Source organism: Phyllosticta capitalensis, assembly GCF_038381095.1.
Source record: "Phyllosticta capitalensis strain CBS 128856 chromosome Unknown BKA78scaffold_8, whole genome shotgun sequence".
In the NCBI taxonomy this organism is placed as follows: Eukaryota; Fungi; Ascomycota; class Dothideomycetes; order Botryosphaeriales; family Phyllostictaceae; genus Phyllosticta; species Phyllosticta capitalensis.
In genome coordinates, this window is record NW_027117446.1 from 1,439,991 (window position 1) to 1,458,719 (window position 18,729).

The 18,729-nt window shown below is 54.4% G+C and overlaps 7 protein-coding genes across 7 annotated transcripts; 3 read left to right on the top strand and 4 right to left on the bottom strand.

Moving 5' to 3' along the window:
• Nucleotides 1–1,143: 1,143 nt before the first annotated feature.
• BKA78DRAFT_355026 (uncharacterized protein) lies at nt 1,144–1,455 on the bottom strand (the record flags this gene model as incomplete). The annotated part of the gene is made up of 3 exons (XM_066891832.1): nt 1,144–1,194; nt 1,244–1,384; nt 1,444–1,455. 3 exons carry the CDS (start codon nt 1,453–1,455, stop codon nt 1,144–1,146), a joined length of 204 nt encoding a protein of 67 aa, XP_066742080.1.
• Nucleotides 1,456–1,770: 315 nt separating this feature from the next.
• Nucleotides 1,771–2,388, top strand: BKA78DRAFT_381754 (uncharacterized protein; the record flags this gene model as incomplete). The annotated part of the gene is made up of 3 exons (XM_066893019.1): nt 1,771–2,051; nt 2,112–2,210; nt 2,275–2,388. Exons 1-3 carry the CDS (start codon nt 1,953–1,955, stop codon nt 2,386–2,388), a joined length of 312 nt encoding a protein of 103 aa, XP_066742081.1. The 5' UTR covers nt 1,771–1,952.
• A 62-nt stretch (nt 2,389–2,450) lies between these two features.
• BKA78DRAFT_381755 (major facilitator superfamily domain-containing protein) lies at nt 2,451–4,966 on the bottom strand. Its single transcript, XM_066893020.1, has 3 exons — nt 4,253–4,966; nt 3,508–4,191; nt 2,451–3,459 (listed from the first exon to the last, which is right to left on the bottom strand). Exons 1-3 carry the CDS (start codon nt 4,559–4,561, stop codon nt 2,806–2,808), a joined length of 1,647 nt encoding a protein of 548 aa, XP_066742082.1. The 5' UTR covers nt 4,562–4,966; the 3' UTR covers nt 2,451–2,805.
• Nucleotides 4,967–7,691: 2,725 nt separating this feature from the next.
• Nucleotides 7,692–8,460, bottom strand: BKA78DRAFT_178641 (uncharacterized protein). The gene is made up of 3 exons (XM_066883374.1): nt 8,206–8,460; nt 8,016–8,159; nt 7,692–7,916 (listed from the first exon to the last, which is right to left on the bottom strand). Exons 1-3 carry the CDS (start codon nt 8,321–8,323, stop codon nt 7,777–7,779), a joined length of 402 nt encoding a protein of 133 aa, XP_066742083.1. The 5' UTR covers nt 8,324–8,460; the 3' UTR covers nt 7,692–7,776.
• A 406-nt stretch (nt 8,461–8,866) lies between these two features.
• BKA78DRAFT_178670 (uncharacterized protein) lies at nt 8,867–11,335 on the top strand. Its single transcript, XM_066883375.1, has 3 exons — nt 8,867–9,208; nt 9,254–11,000; nt 11,198–11,335. The coding sequence occupies exons 1-3, from the start codon at nt 9,011–9,013 to the stop codon at nt 11,203–11,205; spliced, it is 1,953 nt and encodes a 650-aa protein (XP_066742084.1). The 5' UTR covers nt 8,867–9,010; the 3' UTR covers nt 11,206–11,335.
• A 2,339-nt stretch (nt 11,336–13,674) lies between these two features.
• BKA78DRAFT_178709 (MFS sugar transporter-like protein) lies at nt 13,675–15,757 on the bottom strand. Its single transcript, XM_066883376.1, has 4 exons — nt 15,451–15,757; nt 15,026–15,394; nt 14,551–14,850; nt 13,675–14,490 (listed from the first exon to the last, which is right to left on the bottom strand). The coding sequence occupies exons 1-4, from the start codon at nt 15,488–15,490 to the stop codon at nt 13,718–13,720; spliced, it is 1,482 nt and encodes a 493-aa protein (XP_066742085.1). The 5' UTR covers nt 15,491–15,757; the 3' UTR covers nt 13,675–13,717.
• A 394-nt stretch (nt 15,758–16,151) lies between these two features.
• BKA78DRAFT_320735 (alkaline-phosphatase-like protein) lies at nt 16,152–18,394 on the top strand. The gene is made up of 2 exons (XM_066888968.1): nt 16,152–16,402; nt 16,462–18,394. Exons 1-2 carry the CDS (start codon nt 16,336–16,338, stop codon nt 18,228–18,230), a joined length of 1,836 nt encoding a protein of 611 aa, XP_066742086.1. The 5' UTR covers nt 16,152–16,335; the 3' UTR covers nt 18,231–18,394.
• Nucleotides 18,395–18,729: the final 335 nt, after the last annotated feature.

An 18,729-nucleotide genomic window follows, 5' to 3' on the forward strand; every position in this document is an offset into this window, starting at 1 on the left:
CATTGGTGCAAAAGCCCCGAATCTTAGTACTACAACTCCCCGAACCCGCTTGACAGCTGGATTACTCCGTAGTGGCTGGAGACAAACAGCCACTGTCCCCCTTCGGACTCCTCAATTGAGGACTCGATCTCTTCCCACCAAGCCTTTCTTTGGATCCAGCTTCATATCCCCAAGTACTTTCCGAATTGAGGGGCCAGTCGATCACATCTACACCCACAAAAAGGTTACCAATGCGGATCTTGTCGAAGAAGCGAGGCAGAATATCGCTCTGCCTCAATTCTTTGATTCTATTCCAAGTGCGGCCCGACTGTCTCGTAAATGCAATCGGATCTCCTATATGTGAGGCCCGTGCTTCTGATATAGCAAGCTCACCATGTGTTCGGCAAGCAAGGCTGATCAATGACTTGAACCACTACTTTATCCGAGCTCCTGGATAGCATCAGTGACATCGCAGTGACCTTAGTCTTGCGTCGAATCACCGGGACTTTGACGTCTGTTTCAATAGCCGCGATGAAGTCTCCTAGATGCTGCGGGCAATCAAACGACGACACAACACAAGGCCTCATCGCATCTGACCACGTGTTGGACACGACAGCAAGTATTTGTTGGGCAGAGGCCCCCAAACCTGGTCCCGAACCTTCCCAATCCTGAAGTGCGCACGGAACTCCAAGTGCCTGGACAGCAATCGTACCTGACACACATGATCGCAGACTTGTCAGATGCACTAATGGACCGGCCCGTTCGGTCGACGAGTCTTAAATTTTAGCCGAGAGCTTGTCTGAATCTCAGTGGAGCTTCTATGTTGGGTCTAGCTGTTGGCATTCTGCGGCGCCGTTTGGTGAATAGCCCCTGAGCGACTCGGCTGTCGAATCATCGCCGAGACAGACGACACGACATGAAGTTGTCTGGCGAGATATGCTTGGGTAAAAGTCAATGAAAACCTCAGATAGCCAAAACGGTATGGATGAGGAGCGCTCATGCTTCCGTGATTAGGCTGGCAGCTGCATTTGATCACCACATTTCATCACAGGAACAGAGAGGGCAAGAACACCGCAAAAATGATTTCCTAGTTGGCAAGACCACTCATGCCTTTCCCTTCCACCCGGACCAGAGACTCTACCCCTGGCCCTCCGCAGCCAGCGCTCACGGGCACGCGATGCCCTTTTTCGTAGAGATGGAACAGCAGTCCGCATCCTGTCAAACGTCAGCAGCAACCCCAGTGCCACTCTCGAATTCAACATACGCAATCAACCAGGTAAACGCCACGGTTGTAGCAAAAGTCGTCAATGTAAGACTGCTTGTAGCAGCGGTTGCTGGTGAGGACACCGTGCTGGCGAATGCAAGCTTCCTGGCTGCTCCAGCAGCAGTCTTGTTCCTCCGAACACTGGACGAATATTTTCAGTCAGAGTGTAAGGAGGGCGATTTCAAGGGTAAAATGCTTACAGCGAGTGCCATGGAGGCGAGAGCGAGAGTGAGAAGGCTGGTGAAGAGTTTCATAATGGAGAAAAATTGCTGGAGAAGGATGGGTACTTGGAAGTCTCAAGAGGCTGCCAAGGGAAGCGCAACTTCTATTTATCTCATCATTGAGGCCGAGCGCTTCTCTTGAACCGGCTCAGAAAGAGCCGTGGCCCACGGAACTACCCATACGCAGTCATTTGAAAGTACGGCAACTGGAGGCACGGGCCGACCGAATGAGGACCAATATTGTCAACCGACAGGAGGAACGGGTCCGGCCAGCAGCCATGTGATGTGATTTGGATCAAGTGTACCAGAAGGAGGAGGAGGAAGAGGAAGAGGATGACTCGTTCGATTCGTTCGATGGCACCTGCAATCAACGGCGAGCCGTTTGGCCGTCCGACTATAAAAGTTCCTGTCAGACAAAGTCTTGTGGGGAGTAGCACGACGATTTCTATCACCTGGTCATCACCTCGACTTACCACGAGACAACCACCATGCGCACCTCTATCCTCCTGTCCATCCTCGCCGCCGCCGTCGGCACCAATGCCTGCGCCCTTTACGTCGACTGCAAGTGCCACGACTCGACGACTGGCGTGCGTCCTCCTTCAACATAGATGCAGCATCCAACTCACTGACCTGCTTCTCCTCCGCAGCTTCAAAACGACGCCGTGACTCAAGCGGCCTGCAAGTACTACAACGATGCATATGCGCCCAACTACGCCTACTCCGATACGCCGCACCATCAGGCAAGTGTCCTTTTCTCTACATCGTGGCGATGAGTTTTGAATTGCAGGCTGACGAGGTATTTCTCGAAAGTGCACCACCGTCACTCTGACGTCGGGTCCAATCAACAACTGCCAGTGGGACAATGCGTGCAAGCTGGCGGGTGGTCCCAACATGTACCAGTACTGCTACAACAAATTCATCTGAGCGTGGCGGTGCAGTCAGTAAGAGGAGAGGAGGTGGCGCAATTCTTTTTCATGCATTAGTATTGTATCTGCATTGAAATTGTCTGCATGTGACGAGGCGCGGAAACAGGGAGCATTTGGTTGGACTTCGAAGTCCTTGTTGCTTTTTTGTTTGCATGCGAGAGATGGTGCTTGAAAATACAGAAGCCGTTTCGCCGTGCCAGGCGTCCGATAGATGAGAGACGAAAGGCGATGATTATATTATGTAAGGGAATCGATCTTTTTTGAGGTGCTCCAGACACCCAATGCATTTTGGCTATGCAGTACGAAGTTTTGAAAAGTAAGGCCCACTCTACTAGCAGCAAAAAATTCCATCTTGTGGTTGAGCCCACCCGCCATGATGAAGTCTATGCCAATCGGAATCTCAGCCAAAATGTCATTAGTCGTTATGGCCGGTTGCCACGCCCCAGAAATACGCAACCCAGGAGCCGAGGATGAGAGCCAGTACAAAGCTGAAGCAAGACAAGCTAATCACCCTGTTCCGCTCGCCAGTCTTGCCGCTTTCAAACTTTTCTTTCTGCGAGTTGATGACGTCGCCCTTGATGATGCGTTCCTTTCTGGTCCATTGGAGGCGGCGCAGATCAATGCTGAAGAAGGATCCAATCATAAGAGCCCACGAGACGACGAGAGAGCCCGCGGCGAGAATCACGTAGACGACGACAACGTGGTCATAGCTGTCGTTGTCGTGGTCTTGGATGACTCCGGTTACGATTCTGACGATGATGTTCATGGCGTTGTTGACGGCGATTTTGATTCCGTAGGCAGACCCGAAGACCTCTTGATACCAAATGCTGGTTCGTATGCCGTCGATGATGGTGGTTGGGCCGAGGAGATACGCGACGGCGTAGATGCCGAAACTGGCAGCGGTTCCGCTCACAGAAGGCCCCCAGGCGCACAAGCACATCGATAGCAGCATCCCCGAGCCGCAAACGCAGAGAAGTGTGAGGCGATTGCCGAAGACGTCGATAAAGATCCCAAGAACTGGTACCAGAAAGAAACCAAGGTACTGAGAAATGGCAGAGTACCATCCAGCCTAGTACAATCTTAGCCAAGCCACGGAAGGAATTGGAATAGTTCTCACCTTGATTGCTGATACATTGAATCGCTGTTCCGCAAGCTCGGTGCTGTTCTGGGAGAAAATGGTTGCGGTCGAGGTCTGGAACAGGGTAAAAGCGACAAATCCCCAGAATATCCACGGTAGCTGCAACATCTTTTGAAGCTCGAATCTCCGATTGTTGTCACTGAGCTTCTCTCCGGTGGCTGGGTCCCGGGTGCCGGAAAATTGTTTCAGGCACCACTTCTTGAAAATCCAGAACAGCAGGGAGATAATGATCGTGAAGAGGTTAATAAAGACAGAGACCCAGTAGACCCATGCAAAGTTTCCAGTCCTATCCGCAATGACGTTTGCTGTAGCCTTGCCGACGAAGGAACCGATCTTGCCAATACCCAACTCGAGACCTAGAGTTGAGGCGAATCCATCCGAGGGAGGAAGCCAAGAGCAAAAAACTTTGTACTGTGCGACTTGGGTTGCGATATCGCCGAGAGCCGTGATAATGGTACCTCCTATCATCAGGTTATAGGACTTGACCGTGGCACCACTTGCGACGAGAATAGATCCCAGGAAGTAGACGATGTTGCCGTAGAGCATCGCGTCAACACCACCGAATCGGTCTGTCAGTACTCCAGTAGCCAGAATCAGCGTCACTTTGATAAAGTCCTCGCTGGCTTCAAGAACGGCGAACTGCGAGTTGTTGATGTTAAGCTCCTACACGCAAGATGATTAGCCCCATCTTCGAATTCCTGCAGCTGCGGCTTCTTCTTCTCACCTTTTTAAGAGTGCTTTTCATAGCAGAGTTGAGACCGGTACTCCAATGTGCGGCGAATCCAATAGCGGATACCAGCAAGACGGCGACGAACTTGATCCGCCGCGGAACCTTGGTAGAACGCCCGCCGTCGGTGATGTCAGTCCATTGGGAACGAATGGATGCACCATCACCCCCATCAACTCTCGAGACATTGACAACTTCGGCAGGCTTGGGATCGGAGGACAGCTGCTGCGGCGATGGGGAAGAGGAAACACGTTCTTTGCCCTCTTCACCTCCTGAGAGAGGGTTCGGGACCGGATGAGGATCCATCCGTACGACGACAAAGTTGACAAAACGAGAGGATGGCAGCAGCGGTGATCAAAGGAGACGGATCCTGTGGCGCCATGTTGAATTTTGTATCTGATCGCCGAAATCCGCGCTTTGAGAGCCAAGAGCATCACCATATGGTCTGGCGGTCATTTAGGCTGTACGCGCGTAGCTAGGCGAATGCCACGGCGGAAGAAGCCGGCGAAACTTGAAGGTCATGAGCGATTCGATTCATCATTGGTAAAATTGCCCTTTCTGCGACAAAGTCCGGCAAACAACGTCGGCCAGTGGTTGGCAGCAGTTCGGATATACGAAGGGTTGGGGGCTGGTTCACGCGGAGAACGAGCAAAGGTGCCATATGGGGCAAGGATAAAAAGTGGCATGGACCATGGACAAGGACGAGGCTGGCACTGTCGATGGAAAAAGTCGTGAAGCGAGTCGCCGTTGTCGGCAGCTTTGGTGTTGAATTTGCGGCCCGAACACGCCAAGACACGGCCCGAGAGGCCGATCACCGGCGCGGCGGCGAACCGAGCTGGAGGCTGGAGAAAGTTCCCCACGCCCGTCGACAACCATCCGTCTTCATCTCTGCCTTTTCCACAGTCTCATCATCACCCTTCGCTCAATAATTCCGTATTGATGCCAGGCGCAGCTAGAAATCGCCATGATGCGACGGGGCGGCTGCGCCATTTCCGGATGAACTCCAATTTTCATGCGTCCAGAGTTCCATTTGTTCCGTACTTCGTCGATTGATCGGCCCCTGTCGCCAAGGCTGTCATTATCGTGGAACTGGGTCCGGAAGCCGTCATCATGCATCCGGAGGACAGACTGCCGAATCTTCAGAGAGGAACTTATCGACACGAGGCACTCGAGAGTCGGTTCAGGGTTGCTTATTCGCCTCTCCTATCGCTCCAACTCCTGATGTTGCTTCCGGAGGTACCATTGAATTGTCGGAAAACACCTACTTACGAATCAATCCCCATCGACCACTTGGAACCGACGTGCTGCCTCGCTGTCTGAAAGTGGAGGGCCACGGAAAGCGATTTGGTGAAGCGAAAACGAAACCATCAAACAATTTTGGCAATCCTGCGACATGCGTGCAAAACTTGCCATTCTGAATTGGGAGCCTGAATCTTCGTACTGAGACGAGCATGTGCCGGACCACCGTCTTGATCTGCTCAATACGTCTTTAGCGCCTGATGACGGTACGAACTACGATGCAACTTGCAAAACTCAACACCCTGATGGTTTTGACGACGATTGGTGCACCATTTGATTGCGGACCTCCAATTCGGCTTTCAAAGGGCATCATTTCCGATCATCAAGCTTGAAAAGGGTCATTTCTTAGCTCTCCCCTTGCCGCAGCAGATCATCCTGGAAACCGCGTCTCTAATTGGTCCTTGGAAAGCATATTGTTCTAAATTGTTGGAATCCTGGCTCCATGACACTAGCAGAGAGGAACAGCTCGCCCCACAGCGGCTCTCCGCGGTGGGGCTGATTGAATGCTCCACACGCGCCTTCGTCAAGCGACTCAGGTGCTTCATGTTGCTCGTGGTCAGATCATTCCAGTGCTTGAAGTTTGTCGCGGTTAGACAGTCCAAATGCCTCAAGCTGGGCTCTGCCAAGCTAATTGAATACTCCACGGTCTTTCGAAAACACAACTCGCACCTCGGTTTTATTGCGATTGGACAGCGGGTCTAATCTTCGAACGACGCTCCGAGAGTTCGATTCCATGCCTGAGGTTGTTCCGCTCACGTACACCCCCGGCGATCACAGCCATGCTTGCTCAAGGAGGCTCTGCACCCACCAGTGAATCAGCAAAGAAATGATGCAAAAGAAATCTTGCTAGCTTGCCACGAGAGACTGCGACATTTGACCGTGCAGCGAATGATCACAGTTGGGCCAAGATGTCTCATCCTCTGTGGACGCAATTGACGAACGCTCTACATACTGCTTGCTAACCAAGCCAAGAGGCTGTGCTACAGCCTCACGCCTAGCCCTTTCATGCGGACTGAGAGGTGAGGCCAACGAAGTCCACCAATGGCACCATACTGGCCTGACTCGATTCAACCAACCAAACGCGGCTTGTCGTGGCGCACAGAAAAAGCAAAAACGAAACCTGGAGATCTCACAGGCCTCTATGTAGAGCTTCTCAAGGTGCCAATCTTTCCAGAGTCGAAAGAGCAAGGCGCATGTTGGGAGCACTCATCCACGAGCCCCTGGGCATGGCAGTCCCGTGTGCCGCTGCGAGTTTCGAATCGAGAGAATTCGCGCTTGAGTCGATACTATTTTCCCACAGCCTGATGGGATTGAATGAGCAACATCAGCAATGGACACCTGCAACAGTGACTGCATCGGCATCGTCCTCGGGTACGCGGCAATTGGTACTCCGGCCGTCGGCGTGCGACTAGAGGAACGGACTTTCCCTATGGACAACAATGCACGAGCAACTCCTCTTACTTTTGTGGATCGACCGCTGTGCTCCCAGAGTCGGCTGGTGGCGTGCTCTGAGATGGCCGTGCTGCCTCGAAGGTGTGACTACGCTGGTGGAACGTCAGCCTCGAGAACGTCACTGAGGTACATTGACAAGAGATTTTAGGATTCACATACTCCAAAGTCACCTCGTGCTCATTGTTTATTCTCCTGTTATCAAGCGGTCCGATTGATATCCACATCTGCCTTTGTTAGCTGCAGCGGTTGGGAGGAGTTGAGGGATGCGCCTCCACATAGGTAAGCTTGCCGACATGCAGCTTGCAGCACGGTAGGTGCGCTGGACCTGATTGACTGGACGAGAGCATTACACCATGAACGTGCAGCAGCAGCCTCGAGACGCGTCGTCCCTGGAAACCCGAACGCGAGTATGTAAGACCGCAGATCGGAAATATGTTTGTCGGCCGCCTACTTGACGACAAAGGATCAGCAAGCCACCACTCTCGACAGTCAGCCAGTGGAGCTCGTGCTAAGGAACATTCGGAACCAGGGACTCGGATCGATCAAGAGCGCCAAAACAGTGTGGGAGCACGCGGTGGGGAAGACCCCAATTCACATTGAAGACACTGAAAAATATTGCAGAATCTGCCCTTTTCGTATTATATCAACCGAGAGACAAGCAATGACTAAGAACATAAACCAGCCAGTCAAATTATCCATGTTGCTTCAACCTCTCCATCCCCCTCATCCACCCAGGTCCAACCGCCGCGTTGAGGGATCTAATGCTGGATCTAGTAGAGGCCAATGGCGATGTCACCGCGGACGCGGGCAGTCAAGTGGATCTCAGCATCGAGGTCGAGCTTGATTCCGAGGAGAAGGGCAGGGTCCTTTTGCTTGCCCTCGGCGTCGGTCGCACCCTTGAGGAGCGTGCCTGGTTGACTCGTCAGATGTTGTTTTACAAAAGAGAATGCTTCAATATCAGGGAGACATCTTGGATCGATGAAGATGAAGGTGTAGGGCTCAGCCGTACCAGCGGGCTTGGTCAAGTGAGGCAGAGGCTCCTCAGCGGTGGGACCGACGTGGGGCGCGAGGGCCTTGGTGCGGCGACCACCGCGAGCCTGAACATCAGAGTCGGAGGAGTCGTAGTTCCTGTTGATGGCCTCGGTGGTGCTAACTATGGTGTCAGCGGAAGAGGAGAGGTGAAGAGGAGGAGCCCGTACGGGTTGGTGGTGGCCATTTTGAAGTGGGATTGGATGAAGCTGAGAAGCTTTGTTGGTGATTGTTGATCTGGTTGGAATGAGGATGTCTTGCTTGCTCTGGAGACTCAGACGAGGGCATTGGACGTCCCTTTATACAATTCTCAGAGCATCATCGCCAACTGAACTTGGATCGTGCTCGACTCGACTCGGACGACCCAGCCACGGAACTCGGACCCGTCAACAGCACCGCATGCCGGTGAATCTCAGCCAAATGCCGCCACGTAGACGTACATGATGGACCAGCGAGCATTCTCAGCAGGACTGCGGGGTCGGGGACGATCTCGACCTTGGCATGGCGGTGACATTGTAAGGATTGATTGCAAATATTTGCCAAGCTGATCTGAGCATCAGGAGATGGTCGAGGCCCGTGGCCATGGTGTTGGAAAACGAACTTGGGGGAAGCGAGCGATGATTGGCCTTGCGGACCGTCCCGTCTCCCGCCGCGCAGCACACAAGCGCGGGCCTTGCAGAAGACATGCACAACCTTGCGCACAGCTGTCAGACCACTCCTGGGATTCACCACGCGAAGGATTTTCGTTGCTTGCAGCTGCCTCGCCTAGATTCGACGCCCTAACAAAATATCAGACCACGTCCAAGCCATGCTCCACTGTCCTGGTGCACCCATCCCGGCCCTGCGCCTGGCTCATCTACACTGCTGCATGACCACGCCATCCGTTCGACCGACATACTGTTCGACGTGCTATGTGAGTTATTTTTGACCGCTCCATCTTCAACTACCCAAACTGCTCCTCTTGCCGCCGTCCTCATGGTTGTGTCTATGCTTTTGGCCCTCAGCATTTGTCCTGGAATGTTGGGCACTCAAGAGGCAATTCGACAAGGTCAGCAGAAGGAGAGACGCGAGGAGCATCGTGCTCGCCGGTGTCATCTGGTCGTTGGATGCCTCTCGCTGTCGAGAAGAGGGCGAGCCATTGACGGCCGCCAGATTGTGTTGAAAGACTCTCGGGTTGGTACATTCCTCCAAGTGGAGACAATTGCTGATCATTTTAAGCTCTGGATCGAGACTGGGAGTCCTACGACCGAGGGACATCATCCATTCACCGGATACTATCTGCCTTTCCCCGACGCAAAGTATGAAGGCGTCGTCAGCACCATAACGCAGGTTGCGCCGATTCTCAATTGGATCTACATCGACAAGAATACGTACCAAGTCAAGTATGGCGTGCGCATTGATGCAGAGCCAAACCTCACAGGGCCTTTTGACTGTACACGACAAGACCGAAGATTGACATTCGATGGATGGGAAGGGTTCGTGGCAGTCGAGGAGGAGCCAGACCTCTGGGCTCTGTACTTTGACCGCGACGACAATGGCCTCCAAGGAAGGATACCTCCTCACATGAGGGCGCTGGAGATTACATTGTCGAGAAAAGAGATGAAAATCTCAACAGAAGAGCTCCGCCGGCAGCAAGAGCTTCAATCAAACGTCAAAATCGTCAACAGAGCGAACCAGCAAAATGACGGCCCAGCCCCTCCCGAAGATCCCAAGGCTCAACAGGAGCAAGTCGAAGAAAACACCAAAGTCCCCCAAACCACTGCAGGAGCATCCGCCGAAGAGCACGTGCCCAGTTCCCCGACAGAGCAATGGGGCAGTACGTCCATCTGGTCACAGCAAACAGAGTCGCGTGCTGAGCCTGCGCCGCCCTTCACGCCCGCCAGCTCTGTATACGCAGATGATCGTGTAAGCGAGGCTGAAGGCAAGCCGCAAGAGACTCCCAAGGCTGGCAAGACGTACAAGTCACCGTATATTGAGGATGCAGAAGAGGTCAAGGTTGAGGATGCGACTTCTGGTCTCAGCATCCCGGCGATGGACCTCGAGAAAAAGGTCGAACATGAGCATGTCACGCCTCCCGCTCCGGTCGATGAGGGAGTCGAGCAATCAAAGTCAGCCCCAGAAATCTCGGAAGATCTTCCGACCAATATCGACAAGGCTCCAGCCCCTTCCACGTCTGAGCACCCGCAAGATACAACTCCAGAGAAAGTGGACCAGTATCAATCGGCGCGCTCTGAGCCAGTGGATGATTCACCAGCGCAAATCCCGGCTGAGAATCAGAGTCTTGCTGAAACCCTCAAGCCGGCTGAGGAGAATGCCAGCCGCGACGTCCCAGTGTCAAGTGTGGAGGCACCATTCGAAAAAGCAACCAGCCTGGTGGAACCCTCAACGCCAACTCTCAAAACTACCGAGCTCGACTCCAGCTCCGTATCTGACAAGCCACTCAGCCCATCACCTCCACCGGCCCCCACAGCAGTGGACCCAGCCGCCGCACCCTCGGGTACAGACCAAGGCCAGCCAGACGCCGCCACCGATGACATGCTCGCGTATCTTCGCTTGCTCCGCTTGCAAGACACACCCAACCCAAGCCCCTGGACCGAGGCCGAAGGACCGCACCGCCCTCTTCCGAGTCCTTATGCACCCCTTCAGCAACAGCAGACTCAGCATCGGGCTTTGCCTGATTATGGTGCTGACTACGACGAATGGTCACAAACGGCGCCTACGCACCTCCTCAGTCCGAGCCCGACTCTCTCCCCTACTGGCTCCAAGGCCCCAACGACGCGCTCCGTGTCTCTCGCCAGTACGGCACCACGCTCCAATGCAGCGTCGGCCACGGCATCGCGCTCGAGTTCGTTGACCATATCTGGTCCTCGTCAACAGACCGCAGAGCAAGAGGAACCCGAAGCCACTTCCTCGTCGAGCACCACCGCCGCCGCGCCAACGACATCTTCTATCCCTCCAGCCGTAGGTAATGCAAGGCCTCTTCCAGCTCTCCAGTCTCAAGCTCCTCCCCCACCTTCTCCGCCCCAAACACAACCAACACTGCCTCCTTCACCTCCTCCGCTCTCCCTCCTTGGTCCCTCCACCAACTCCGAAAGCCTCTCTCATACCCTGTCTTCCACGTCGGACCACCCTCAATCAAAAACTGATGGCGCTACACTGCAGAGGAATGATACGAAGGCAAGTACAGGCGTTGGACGCGCTGGAGGAGCACCAGCCCGCGCCGCAGCAGTGCCGCCGCAGTGGGACGGCGAGGCAGAGGGCGAGGGTGAGGAAGAGGTCGGGGCAGATGGCAAGCAGCCGCGGTGGCGGGCGATCCGCACGCGCTTCAAGTCGCTGCGCAAGAAGTCCAGCCGCAAGATGGGGTAAGGTGGAGTGGATGAAGTAGACAAAAACGCGTCTCATGGTACCGACTACCGGTACCTACTGTACATGTTTGCATACTACATATGTCTGTTCTGTTTTCTGTCTCTGTGCCCGTTTGACCACCTCCCGCTTTCACTCCACTTGTTTCTGGGAGGACAAAGAAACAGACAAAGCTGGAGCACCGTATGGAAACAAGGGAAAAGCAAGCAATGCAATTGTTCGGTTGAGCTAGCTTTTGCGCGCTCTCCTCTCGTCATGAGGCGAGGAGACTGTGCTGTAAGAGATGGAGTTGTCGGCATTCGCCCGCTCTTCCCACTTCTCTTCGCAAGCCTCCCCTTCAGCAACTCCAACAACAGATCAAAGATTCCGTGCCCTAGCATCCGCAATAGTACACAATTTTTTTTTTTTTTTCCCCTCCGCGAAAAGAATCTCAAAATCATTGTTCATACCAAATAGCGTGGCACCAACATCAAGACCTCCATGCCCCGAAGACCTTGACCTCGCAGCGGTGCCTGCAATTGAACAATATTCTCGACGTTCATCTCTCCAACCCATGATGTGACTTTTCTCGTCCACACACACCCCTGCAATCCTTTAGTCACAGCAAGTAGCTCCCTTTTTTGCTTTTTTGCTTCTTTAATGTCTCAGGGGCCACTCGGCCCAAGCGCGTGCATCGCAGCGCAGCAGCGCAAGGCGAAACAAGAGCGTGGCGAGATGAGGCGGTGCAAAGAACACCTCAGTGACCGGTCGACCCTCGGCCGTCGGCCGGACGGACGGACGGAAATCTGGGAGTGGGTTGCGCCGCAGGTAGGGTGGAGGATTGGTGCAACCCCTGCATTGACCTGGCGCTTGGCTAGATGGCTGGCTGGCTCTATTCACGCACGCCGCCTGATGGCGTGGCATGATCTACCGGGCACCTGCGTCTAGATCTGAGCTGGCGACTTGGGTGGCGCAAGCATGTTGCGGCACTTTTTGGGTTGCGGCGCGGCAGTTGCGAGTGGCAGTTTGGCAGTTTGGCAGGTGCTCTGGAGTGCCTCAGGATCAGGAGCGTGCCTGTGGAATTGGTCGCGTGCACGAGGCAAAGATGGAGATTTCATCAGGAAGATCACCTAAAGATTGCGGAAAGGTCGAAGATACCCTCAAATGGATCTGCGCGCACCGATTGACGAGCCCACGAAGTCATCCTGCTTCTACTGGTCAACAACATTCTAGGCTGCTACCGCTCATGTTTCCATCACAGCTCGACGCGGCCCTCCAGAAATTTCTCGGGTTTGCATCAATCACAGAGGCAAGAGAACTAAGGGGCCGGCTCAAAATTGTGGTAGCTCTAAGCTTCAACAGCGCGGAAGGAGGATACAGTTACCTATTTGAGCTTTCAACTGAGGCTGTTCAGAGTACCTTGATCAGGAACAACACAGCGCATCCATAAATCGACGAATCTACGCTTTACTCCAGCCAATACCAGAGTGAGGTCAGGTTTTCTCAGCAAGGGTTTCCAGCCCGTAGAATGGTCGCATCCTGGCTATATCTCCCCTGGTGTCTTCAATCGTAGATAGTCGGGCGAATGTAGAACGCGGACGATAAATGTCCATGACTCCAAGGCTGCACATAGGTCGCACGCACTTACAATTCGCCGGAAAGGTTCTCAAGCGCTTGTTTCGCGGCCATGGGCTGCTAGGTACTTCACGGCACAGGCTGCATCTTTGCTACAACTTGGACAATAGAGTACTGAGCCGGAGCGGCCTGACCAAAGAGCTACACGCACGCATGGATCTTCTCGGCCCTCGAGCGCGCTGCGCGGTTGCATGGTAGATGAGGCCAACACCATGCAGTATCTAGTACTATTGCCTTCCATCCACCACCATGAGCGAGCCACGCCAGAATAGACTTCTCACTTGATGGTCGATATCAAGTACGAGCCTTCCAGCAACAACGATGCTGAGTGATCAAACAGCCTGCTCCCTAATGACTTGGATGTTTGAGCTTGTAAAAGGATGGCTACAGGGAGTGATCAAACACCTTGCTCCCTAATGACTTGGACGTTTAAGATTGTGAAAGGATGGCTACAGGGAGCATTCGAGTATCTCGCACTACTTTGGAGTCACCATTTCTTTTGCGACCCACTGTGGGAGCAGGCAAGGACGGGCACTTGCCGACCGCGCATCACGAACCACGAACCACTTACTTCAAGAAATAAAGACAAGATCGAGGATTTCATGGTGGTATCATCGTAAAAGTTAACCCCTCAATGGCACGTACCTCCCTCACCCTTCGTTCCCCTACCGCGCCCTCAGAAACACCCCCTGAGAAAGATCATACTCAGTCGACCCGAGCATCGACACCCCTCTCTCGAACTCGATCAGTCGTCTTTCCAACTCCACTGCTGCTGCCGTCACGGGAGACGGCGCGCTCGTGGTCGAGTTTGTTGTTTGCCGGGTCAGTGAAGAGTTCGGGGTGCGCCGCCTCCTCGAGGGTGAGCCCCTTGGTCTCATGGGCAAAGAAGAAAGTTCCGATGGCTATCACGACGTCGAAGAGGCCCCAGAGCAGGAAGGTGCCCCAGCCCATGTCGTCAATCATGTAGGGGGTCGCTATCGTGAAGACAAAGTTCCACAACCACTGCGAGGATACAGCCACCGCAACACCAACCTCTCGGTGGCGAATTGAGTACAGTTCGTTGACATACGGCCAAGGAAGGGGGCCCCAGCCCGAATTGTAGATCATGACGAAGAGGTAGATGAGGGCAACTGTGGCTTTGCTGCTGGGGGGAACGCTACCATCGCTCGGTGCGGGGCGCGTTTTGACAACGACCGCAGTGACGATTTGGCAGGCAGCCATGCCTAGTGCACCAACTGTCAAGTTAGCTTTGCGACCCCAGCGGTCGGCGGCCAGCCAGACAAAGAGCCCACAGGCAAAGACTTTGACGGCGCCAAAGATGCCTGTAAGCAACAGCGAGCGAGTTTCGTTGCCACCAGCCAGAAGGGAAAAGTACTGCGGGCCATAATAAGCAAAGGCAGTGGCGCCCGTAGCTTGTTGCGCAAGGAACACCGTGAAGCCTCCAATCATGCGCTTCAGGACTGGCCACTGAAAGAATTCTGGGCAACTAGTCAGTTGACAGGGTTCACGAGAGGAGAGTCTGGATGAATAGGATTTACCTTGCACAGTGAGGCCGGCCCGTTCCTGGCGCTCGTATTGGATCGATGCGCGGATCTCTGCCATCTCTTGTGCCGTCTTGGCTCCATCATCCGCGCGGATCCAGGCAAGGCTGGCAAGGGCTTCCTCGTAGCGATCTTGGTTGGCCAACCAGCGCGTGCTCTCTTTAAGCGTAAGTACGCCAATGCCGAGCAGGCCTGCAAAGAGTATTTGCAGTCCGACGGGTATCTGCCATTGTCGTGATCCCGAGTTGGCCATATTATTTTGGACGCCGTAGTCGATCCAGTAGGAGGTAAAGATGCCTGGGAGTGTTAGTAAGGTCCTTATCTATTTCCACGTGGCTTGTGTGGCATGTGTCTCCCCACGAGGAAGCAACGCCTGCATCCTGGAAATGTTGCGAATCAAATTCCACCATTGATTCTCTCAAGAAGGGACCAAACTGATTTGGCTGGCCAACACGACGGAACCATCACTTACCCAGTGTGTAGAACAACTGAAAGAAAGAACCTAATCTGGCACGCAGATGGGTTGGAGACATTTCAGCATTGAACATTGGGACGCAATAGGTCATAGTGCCTAGCCCAAGTCCAGCAATGACTCGTCCGACGTAGAAGCACGCAAGGCTCTTCGAAGGGACGGTTTGAAGCATTGCGCCAATGCAAAAGACGACCGAAGATAGCAAAATTGTACTCTTCCGCCCGAAGCGATGGGTAAATGGGATGACGAAGAAGCAGGCAACAAAGGCGCCGAGTTGCTGCAATGAGACGCATAGCGAGGATATCCGAGTCTTTTGCTTCTTGGTAAAGTCGAAGTCGTTTTCGAACGTCGAGAAGGTCAGGACGCCACCTACGCGTGTTAGTCCAACGGTCCAGTAGCGCGGACAGAGCCTCGGAGCAACTCACCAATGATTCCGCTGTCGTAGCCGAACAAAAATCCGCCCATACAAACAACTGCGCGAGCCAGTAGGCCCTCAAGTCTCCGAGGGTAGTCATGGTGGTGAGACGACGATTCGGCAACAACAGGGGCGCCTCAGCGCAAACCTGCCGGGCCCGGGAATAAATAAGGAATGCAACAACAAGGCAGAGCCTAAGCGGCCGGCGGCGTAGATGATGGGTGCATGGATTGTGGCGGCGGCATCAGGGTACAAGGACGAAACAAACGTGAACATGGCGTCTGCGCGGATATAGGCTGCCCAATGCGGAAGCACCTTGGCAGTCATGAGCTGAGCAACGACAAGAACGACGTCAGCTCTCGATGTTGTGATGGGAAAGCCCAGTTGCGACATTCGCTTAACATTCCCCTTGCAGCAATTCTGGTGCTACCACTACCCCGCGTTTTGATCCCACTGCCAAGACACAAACACCTTGGAGCACGCCATTCCGCCAAACATGCCATGATGCCATTGAAGATAAAACCACACGTCTCGCCGAATCCACGTCACCGCTCTCTGACCTCAAAGAACCTTTGTCCAACACTTTCTCCCATCTCCTGATCCAACGGTCCAACACCCCCTGTGGGTCCAGGCGCGCAGTATGCGGGAGATCCCCGCACCACCCGTGACCTTTCGGGGCGACCAAACAACGACAACCACCCATCGAACGATTGTTCTGACCGCCTGCGCATCCCTTCTACATGATACACTCTTGTGGGGGCTGCCCAAAGAAGCTGTCGTAATCGCCATGCGCGCCGGCTTCGCAGCTCCCCCCTCCTTGACCCCTCCTATATAGATAGCCACACGCGACGCCTTGGCTAGTCACTTCCAACTCCCTCCCTTTCTACACCCAATCATGGCTCCAGACAAGCGCCCCAACTTCCTGGTCATTGTCGCTGATGACCTCGGATTCAGCGATCTTGGTAAGTCGAAAGGTCATGCGGACCACCGCCGAACCCACGCTGATTGGTATTTTCTTCAGCACCCTTTGGCGGCGAAATCAACACGCCCAACATTGCGAAGCTCGCAGCCAATGGCGTGCGTTTCACTGATTTTCACGCTGCTGCGGCGTGCTCGCCTTCGCGCGCCATGATCATGACTGGCACCGACCACCATATTGCTGGTCTTGGAAATTTGATTGAGTGGACGAATATCAGTGGTCAGAATGATCCGAATTCCGAGGGAGGCATGTCGACAGCCCCTCAAAGAGGGATGCCGGGGTATGAGGGCTATCTGAACGAGCGCGTGGCCGCCTTGCCAGAGATCCTCAAGGACAACGGATACTTGACACTGCTCTCTGGAAAATGGCACTTGGGACTCACCCCTGAGAGATCCCCCAAAGCCCGCGGATTCGAAAGATCGTTTGCCCATTTGCCCGCCTGCTCCAACCACTATGCATACGAACCGCAGCTGGAAAAACCTGACCAGATTCCCGAGTTCATGACCATGAGCTTCATTGCTCTCCACTCCGAGGATGGCGAGTACGTCAAGAAGCTGCCAGAGGGCTGGTACAGCAGTGACGGCTACGGCGACAAGATGCTGCAGTACTTGAAAGACAGGCACGAGTCCAAGGACGAGCGCCCCTTTTTTGGATACTTCCCCTTCACTGCCCCCCATTGGCCGCTCCAGGCGCCCAAAGAGTACATAGAAAAGTACAAGGGGGTGTACGACGACGGCCCGGATGCGCTGCGCCTGAAGCGTCTCCAGCGTCTCAAGGACCTGGGCATGGTCGCGCAAGACGTGGAGCCGCACCCAGTCGTTGCGGACGAAGTCAAGGAGTGGGAAGAGCTGACGCCCGAGGAGAAGGCCAAGTCGTGCCGCGCAATGGAAGTGTTTGCCGCCATGGTCGAAGTAATTGACGTCAATGTCGGCAAAGTGGTTGACTACCTCGAACAAACGGGCGAGCTGGACAATACCTTTGTCTGCTTCATGTCGGACAATGGAGCCGAAGGTGCTGCCTACGAAGCCTACCCAATCGTTCAAGGTTCCATGATCGGCCATCTCAAAAAGTACTACAACAACGCGCTGGACAACCTGGGCGCCGGTGACTCTTTCATTTGGTACGGTCCGCGGTGGGCCCAAGCCGCGACAGCCCCATCACGACTCTACAAAGCGTACACGACCGAAGGCGGCGTGCGCGTGCCCTTCGTCGCGCAGTTCCCCAAGGGCTACCAGGACTCCTCCCGTGCCGGCAGCATCACGGACGTGTTTGCAACTGTCATGGATCTGGCGCCCACCATCCTCGACATGGCGGGCGTCAAACACCCGGCACCCTCGTTCCACGGCCGCGAAGTCGTCCCCATGCGCGGCGCCAGCATGGCACCCTTCGCGCGGTCCAGCTCCGTCGAGCGCGTGCACGCCGAAGACTTCGTCAACGGCTGGGAAACCTGCGGCCGCGCGGCCGTCCGCAAGGGCGACTGGAAAATCGTCTACATACCCAAACCCAAAGGCCCAGAGCGATGGCAGCTCTACAACCTCCGTGCCGACCCGGGCGAGGTGCACGACCTCGCCGACAAGCAGCCCGAGCGCTTGCAGGAGCTGCTCAAACTTTGGGATCAGTACGTCCTGGAAACCGGCGTCATTCCGCTGGCGCCGGAGCTGGGCAACTGGATTGCGGCGACGGAGGCGCAGATGCCGGAAAATGCGTGGATGGAGTATGAGTATTGGAAAGACGGAGCGAGGGATGAGAAGACGAGGAGTCGGTTTTTCAAGAGTCCGCCGAGGTTCACGAGGGAGATTAAGCAGTTTTAAATGCGTATGGACGGCGTAGGTTGGATGATTGGATGGTAGTGCGTCATCTATGTTGATGAATCAATGAAAGAAGTCTATGATACAGCTCCCCTTATACTCTGGGCTTCCACTCACTGCCTGGTGTTACGAACAGGTGAAGTCAAGGGGTCAGGGGTCCACGCTCACAACCACTCAAATGGCCGCTTACACAAGCACCTTCCATAAAGGCGGACTTGATTTGTGTCTCGCTCTCCCGTTTTTCGCCCTCCTCACACCCTTTTTGGTGGCAGCTGGTTCTATAAAGGGTGTGCTAAAACTGCTGCGAAAACAGGGATGCGGGGTGGTGGGCGGGCACTTTGAGGGGGGCAGAGGGAGTCGCAAAAGAAGTGGCGAATCCAAGGCAAGGAGGAGTGCTCGAATGCTCCCTGAAGCTATCCATATTTGAGCTTAAATGTTTAAGTGTTGGGCAGGTAGGGCAATTGATCAGTCCCTGTGTACGCCTTGAGTCTTGAATTTTGAG